We start from the raw sequence: 7,433 nt of genomic DNA on the forward strand, positions 1-7,433 counted from the left end.
ATTCCAGAAAGATAAAAAATAGAGGACAAAAATCTTGAATGAGTTATTGTCAGATGAATTTTTAACGTTAGAAGACCATCACTGCACAACTGAGCTATGAACCCCCAAAATAAAATGCTGCTGAATATTTCACAGCATTGTGATAACTATTCAAAACAACAAGCCAAAGTTAGAAGACCATCACTGCACAACTGAGCTATGAACCCCCAAAATAAAAATGCTGTTGAATATTTCACAGCATTGTGATAACTATTCAAAACAACAAGCCCCCTCCTCCCCTTCCTTTCAAAAAAGCCAACTAAAAACATTTGTGTGCAGTAAGGGCTTGCTCATTATTCATTACTGCCTTTAATCTTATGAATACATATTAAACCAATCTAAAAGTGTTACAGTAGTTGCAATATTTTAATCATGCAAAATATTTTTCTTACTTTGTGTATTCATCTCAAATTCCTGGGTAGAAAAATGAAGCTAAATCATAGGCTTTTTTTTGCCAGAGGAGGAGAGGGTACTCTTTGTCACTATCGTTAAATCATATATATTGTTCAGCAGTGTTTAACAATGAAACATGATCAAAAAGACCTCTAAGTAATGTTTAAAAGTCTTACTGTCATCTTGAAACTAAAGAAGAAAGACATATATATCCATTTGGAAGCTACAGAAACAAAAAGAGGACCTATATTCAATGTAGAATTGTTAGTAGGATTATCCATCTCTGTTCACATAAAGAACATCATCATTAAATTGCAGCAAAATGCAAAAGCACACACATGCGTGCACAAGAAAAAGAAACATGCCTGCATCTAAGTCACTGTGCACATCCTTTATGAGAAAACCTATTTGTTTTTTTACCAAAACATCTATAACCTGGAAAACTAGAAAGTTAAGTTGAGATGTTCTGTTTCGTTTGTCCATAAATTAACCTTTACATATATAATCTTCATAGAATGGAGCATTTAGTAAATCCTAAATTAAGTTCTCTGTTTTTATTTGTTGCATAAAGCATAGATTCTAATAAACACAGAGTGTTACATAACCATACTTCAAAGGCTTCTGTAAACTAAGCAACTCACAGCCACATCTCTGCCTTTAGCAATCACACTCCAGTGAATCATCCAAGTGACCTTATTTGCTCATTAGAAACTCTGTGTACAGGTTGCAAATGTCAGAGTCTGAATTTACATTTTAAAAAGTACATCTTGCAGCAGTTTAATAAAAATATTTCAATGATCTCGGGTCGAATCCAACTATTTACTCATCATCTGTTCCCATGGCTCTAAATATTTTTGGCCTGGATTCACACATTCTTCACAAGCCACACTTTATGATCACTCCTCTTAACATTTCAATATTGTAACAGTTTGAAATGCCATTTGGAAAGGGGGCTGTTATTACACAGTTATTTCCACCCCCATCCCAACAGCATGATGACAAATAACTTAAAAAACATTTGGTTCTTATGTTGTTCATGTTCTCAGAATAATATTAATCGTAAATGCCAAAACATACCTTATAAATAAGCAGTGAGGTTTTAAAGTTTACATTAAATATCATATAGTCAACTTAATGTGATGCCTCAGAGGAATGTAACTTTGAACACAGAACCCTGACATATTTATATTCTACTACAGAATACAGAAAAATCTCACTGCTGGACCTGGTATATATGTATTGCTTTAAAAAAATTTTTTTTTCTCCTTGTGGAAGACGGTAACAAGATCACAGGGAAGAATTTCTAGGGAAGAATTTGTGGAGGTGACTGTGGGGCAGTGAGAGAGGTCAGTTGGCTAGAGGAAAGCTTGCCTGTGCCATGAAATTGTGCATAATTTTCTCATGCTACCTATTTTTTCAGAACTATATCAAAATCATTTTGAACATTACAGAAATAAATCATTATCAATAATACTACCCTTGATACCACCCCCAATCACATGTACATAACCCTCCAATGAACAGAAAGAAAGAGCCACCATGGTATAATAGAAGGAGTCTGCGCTTTGTTAATACACTGCTTGACCCTCACCAGTCATGAGCTGTAGAGAATGCCTGTTACTTAAAGGCCCCAGTTTCCTGATCTGTGACATGAGGCTAACACAACCTACTCTTAGTGTGGAGGAGAATATTAAACTAAAAACTTAATAAAAATGGTTAGCAAACAGAAGGACCTCAAAAGGGGAGTCCTGATACCCACGTTCTCCCCCACATCACCTAAAATGAGGCATTATCATCTGTATTATTCAAAATAGGTTAGAAAAAGCAGTTTGTCCCTAGGGACTTAGCAGTTTTCATTCTGATTCAATGCTGACTTGATAATGCTGTAAGTGAAGAAATGTGACTAAAGAAATACAGCAATGATTCTGATAATATAAAAGGCATTATATATCTTTCCTTAGAGCTAAACAATATGAAAACATAAGCAATATAACATATCAGGAAAGTGTATTTTATCTTCCTAAGCATGAAATGTGAAACCTGCCTATTTACCAAGTACATTTAGGTCTCAGCTCTGCATTATCCACATTGTTATCTACTGTGTTAAAGAATGCTGGTGATTTTTACACTAAAGATCAACAGCTAAAAAGACAAATGTGACACAGCACATAGGCAAAGGGTTTTTGCTGCTGTTATTGTTTTTGTTTGTTTGTTTGTTTGTAGAATATAGCTGCAGATTCTTTTGCAGAAACGATATATGTCCTTTAGCAGTCACCACAAAGACTATGTTCAAAACCTTCCTGATGCAAATTAGAACGGGCTCTCAGTTTTCCAAATGTATTATATTATTTCAAGGAGATCTTTAAAAGCAGCCTTAAAGTGGTTTTTCTAACTTGCCTGGCATTACCCCCAGAATAGTTCCTCTTACAACAGTTTCTTGGGAAGACAGTCACCATCTATTCTCCACAGATCTGAGTGAAAACTGATGACTTTCTATTTGATATACAGGATATACAGTTCGAAAAATGGAACTGCTCAAGAATTTATATTATTTCAAGGAGATCTTTAAAAGCAGCCTTAAAGTGGTTTTTCTACCTTGCCTGGCATTACCCCCAGAATAGTTCCTCTTACAACAGTTTCTTGGGAAGACAGTAACCATCTATTCTCCACAGATCTGAGTGAAAGCTGATGACTTTCTATTTGATATACAGGATATACAGTTCGAAAAATGGAACTGCTCAAGAATTCAGACATGTTACCTATAACAGGTTTGCATTTCACAGTGACAGAGGAAGCTCAAATGACTCCTTTAGAAACTTTAAATTTGTTCTGGCACAAATCCTACTCCCCAGGGAATTAAAAATTTGATGAATTTCTTTACTTGATTAATACATCCAATCTTGTCACCGTGGATTCTTCACAGTGAAAATCTCTATTCAATTCACTTGCTCGGTAGTTGGAAATACCAACGGCATAGAACACTTTGGTAAAGTCTGAAAATATAGCATCAAAATCCCAATTTTTTAATACTCTATCAGAAATCATTCTGTAATGCTGTGCTACAGTGTAGTTTAAAGGTAAAAAAATATGTCAGAAAGATGGAAGCCCATAAAACATGAGACTTGCAAAATGTTAAAGATAAGAAGAAAGACTCTTAAAACTAAGCTTAGAAGAAGAAAAAGTTGAAAGAGAGATCTATCTGATGCTTACGGAAGATGGTACGCTCATAACAGATTAGTAACAGAGAAATGTTTTACTGAAGTAATTTTTTATCTTCTCTATTAATAGGTGAGGAGGCAAAGTTAACAGTGTACTTTTTCAAGTTCAATGTTAAATTGGGAATTTTAGGCTAAAATTATTAAGTGAATAAATAATTAGGGAAATATGACATAATATTAGGACACATAAGGAAAACTCAGGATTTTTATTTGAATGACAATTCAGTGTGAGAGGAATATGTGATGGCTGCCAGTAACACTAACGTAACTTCTATATTAAAAAGAAAGCAGCACCAAGACGAAGGAAACTAATGAGGTGCTTTAGGACACACTTGCCAGACCACATCTGCAGCACTGTGCTGTTGTGGAGGCCCAATGGAGGAGGCATGTGAACAGTGCTGGGGGCACTTTGATAAGGGAGACCTAATGGTAAGAGGACTGGAAAGTACACATGTACTTCAAAAAGTACGTGGAAAAATAGAATTAAAAGATAATAAGAATCTTTCCATAAACTTTTTGAAGTATACTCATATCATGAGACTCTATTTAAAAAACTATAGGTATTTGGTCTAAAAGAGGGAAGACTAGGGGGAGGTGTACAGTCCAGAGCATGTTAAATGCCTTTCTGATTTGAATAGCTAGCACACAGAACAGATGTTAGCCCCAGAGTAGAGAATTAAATAACATTTAAGACAATATTTTTAATAATTGAAAAACTTTAATGTTTACCTTATGAATAGTGCTATCCTCAGGAATAATATCACATTCTATGCTTACCAACAACTTGAATGGACTTCGTCATTTTTTTTGCACTGTAATTATATCCATTTCTCAAGGTCTAGGCTTAAAGATCTTTCCTTATTCTTAATTAATCTCTCTCTCAATCTCTCTCTGTGTATACACACACACACACACACACACACACACACACACACACACACACACACACAACTCTTCTTTTCCTTGTCCTCTGTTCTCCCATGGAACTTTCTTGCCCCCCTCCCATTTATTACATTATTTATTACATTATGCTTTACATCATAGCTTGGTTTTCCACATTTCTTCTCCCTGACTTAGGGTCAAGGACAGTGCTGCATAGATAACAACAAAGACTGCAGTAGATACCAGTGTCCTGCAAATGTATTTTGGTTTGATCATATTATATTATCAGGTCTAAAAGGATTTAGCCTAGGGGCATTACTTTAGCAATCTGGAGCTGAGAAGGGTCATGTACGAGTTGCTACATGTCTAGTATTCGTTTGCATTTCTTCATGGAGACGGTGAGAACATTTGCTTCCCAGACCCATATAGCACTTCTATAGTGCAGGAAACCCCATCACACTGATTTCTTTGTACTCACAAAGAGACAGATAATAGAGCTTTCATTCTGTGTTAACTGAAAGACATTTTGGCTACTAGTCACAGCTACAGCCTCCTCTCCGAAACACTCTGATAGCATGTGGACAGCGATATCATGTGGCTAATTATCTCCCCATCTTCAATGTCACTGAGCAGCAAAAGGTGTGGCAGATGCTACAGACTACTTACTGGACAGCACTGACCCTTTTGGTCTTCCTGGAAGAGAAACATTCTTTCTGAGTGTCCACTTCACCAAAGAGTCCACTTCCTGAGACTCCGGGATAATTTGATAAAGCCACTTTCCTTCCTAGAAATTCTGAGAAGGTGAGAGCCTATTCTGGTCAATGGAATATGAAAGGAATCTGCTAGAGAAGTGACTTCATTTTTGAAAAGAGACACAAAAAATAAAATCTGTTTGCATTTTGTTGTGTCTAAAGGTGGGTGACACTTGGAACCATGGCTCTTGTCTTACGACTATAACCTGAGCCACCTTACGAATGTTGCTGACACCATGAAAGTTGGAAGGCAGAAAGAATGAACTAGAGAACTCGATATTGTCACGGTGTTGGGATCACTCTACCTTAGGACTTTTATTTTGTGACAAATACAATTTCCTTAATGAGCCAGCTGAACAATGGGATTCTCTTATTATAGCTGGAGACACCCGGACATAGAGAACTGTATGCTGGCATCAGGCATCCTGCTCCGGTAGCAGATGTTAATCACTGTTAGGGCTTCAGGAGATAAGCAATTATTTCTACTGCCTGCTTGAAAAATTGTGCTGATTTGTTGCTAAGCTCTGAATCCTTTTTTTTTTTTTTTCCTCATAAACCTGGTAACAGTCATAATGTCTTTAAAATACACTGCATTTTTTCTTTGCAACAATTATCAAACTTACAATTACTCATGTTTGTCTTCTTCACTAGTTTAAAAGCTATATGAGGGCAGTGACTGTATCTGCGAGGAAACTTCCTATCTTACAGTATCTAGCACAGGAATAGCACATGGGTGTTCAGTAAATAGGTGCTCAGTAAATATCTGTGAAATGAATGAAAGAATAAGTAAATGAATATATAGAGAAAATCAAAAACATTCTCCCAGCTGTTTCCATTGCTAACACCTCCCTTGCCTTGCCACTGTACCAATTAAGGCGTACAAAAGAAAGCTACCTTCTGAATTTTAGAAGAAGGGACAGAAAAAAGGAAGAAAGCTATTTTTACATCTAATGTCTGCTTTCTCCCACTCAGTGGAGAAAGGGAAAGGAGATAATTCTGAGGCAACTTACAAATATTTTCATAAAGAAAAACTACAATCCATTGTCTTTGTATTACTTATTAGATCAAAATATTATTTTAAAATGTTCAGAATCATACTTTTTAAAGTGAGAATGAAGCTTAGAAATAATTATAGTATGACTGAGCTGAGCAAAGATTTATCAATCAACTATTTCAAGTTCCTCATTTTTCAGATGAGGAAACGGAAAGCTACTGTCACCAAGATCAGCATTAGTCATTTTTACACTCTATTTTATCATAAAAAATTAAATGCAGGCAGTCATATTCACTGGCAACAAAAAGGATATTTCCCTGGTAATGCTGTTCCGACTCGGTAATCAGTGTAACTCTTGCTTGGATGAAAGTTGAAAATAAAAAGAAGACTTGCTCTCTCAAATGTGATGATCTTATTGTCTTCATGCCTTTCACTCACATAGGCCTGCAAGAATTAACATATATGTTACATTTAAATAATAACCTAGAGAGCTGCCTTGTAACACCAAGGTCAGAAGTTTGGATCCCTATACTGGTCAGCTGCAGGAAACAAACAAACAAAAACCCTAAATAATACCTACATGTTGTATAAGTAAATTATTTACATTATAGGAAACAAACAAACAAACAAAAACCCTAAATAATACCTACATGTTGTATAAGTAAATTATTTACATTAAGTTATTTTCATCTTTCTTAATAGTCTTGTTAAACCAAAAATGAAAATTCTAGAACATTATATATTTTGCTTGTTTGTTTTTTTAAGTGTATGGTTTAATGATTTTGAGTAAATTTATTCAGTTGTGTAACCATCATCATAACCCAGTTTGAACAAGTTAACATTTTGCTATGTCAAACCCTAAGCCAACAACAAATCTCAAAAACTGCATAAAGAATATAAAAATCTCACGAGTCACTTGGCAACCTCAAACAAAGCATAAACAGAGGATCAATGTTGCAGCTTAGATTTGAAGTAAAAATATGGTACCTGTACTATATATACTGTGTTTGTGTGTATAGATTGGATGTACTTAAAAGTGAATCTTTGGCTGGCCATTTAGCCCAGTTGGTTAAAATAAAACAGTCTCATAATACCAAGATCATGGGTTTGGATCCCCATATTGGCCAGCCATAAAAAAAAAAAAAAAAAAAAAAA

At 35.3% G+C, this 7,433-nt stretch overlaps 1 protein-coding gene across 1 annotated transcript in view; it reads right to left on the minus strand.

Annotated features, from left to right (window-relative positions):
* The window catches only part of GBE1 (glucan (1,4-alpha-), branching enzyme 1), a 255,662-nt gene that overhangs the window by 22,739 nt on the left and 225,490 nt on the right, over positions 1-7,433 (minus strand). Inside the window, exon 14 of the mRNA XM_008572761.1 lies at positions 6,592-6,722. Coding sequence (XP_008570983.1) covers positions 6,592-6,722 — 131 coding nt within the window. The remainder of the gene's footprint in view (positions 1-6,591; positions 6,723-7,433) is intronic.

The sequence above is a fragment of the Galeopterus variegatus genome, unplaced genomic scaffold (assembly GCF_000696425.1).
Source record: "Galeopterus variegatus unplaced genomic scaffold, G_variegatus-3.0.2 Scaffold831, whole genome shotgun sequence".
In the NCBI taxonomy this organism is placed as follows: Eukaryota; Metazoa; Chordata; class Mammalia; order Dermoptera; family Cynocephalidae; genus Galeopterus; species Galeopterus variegatus.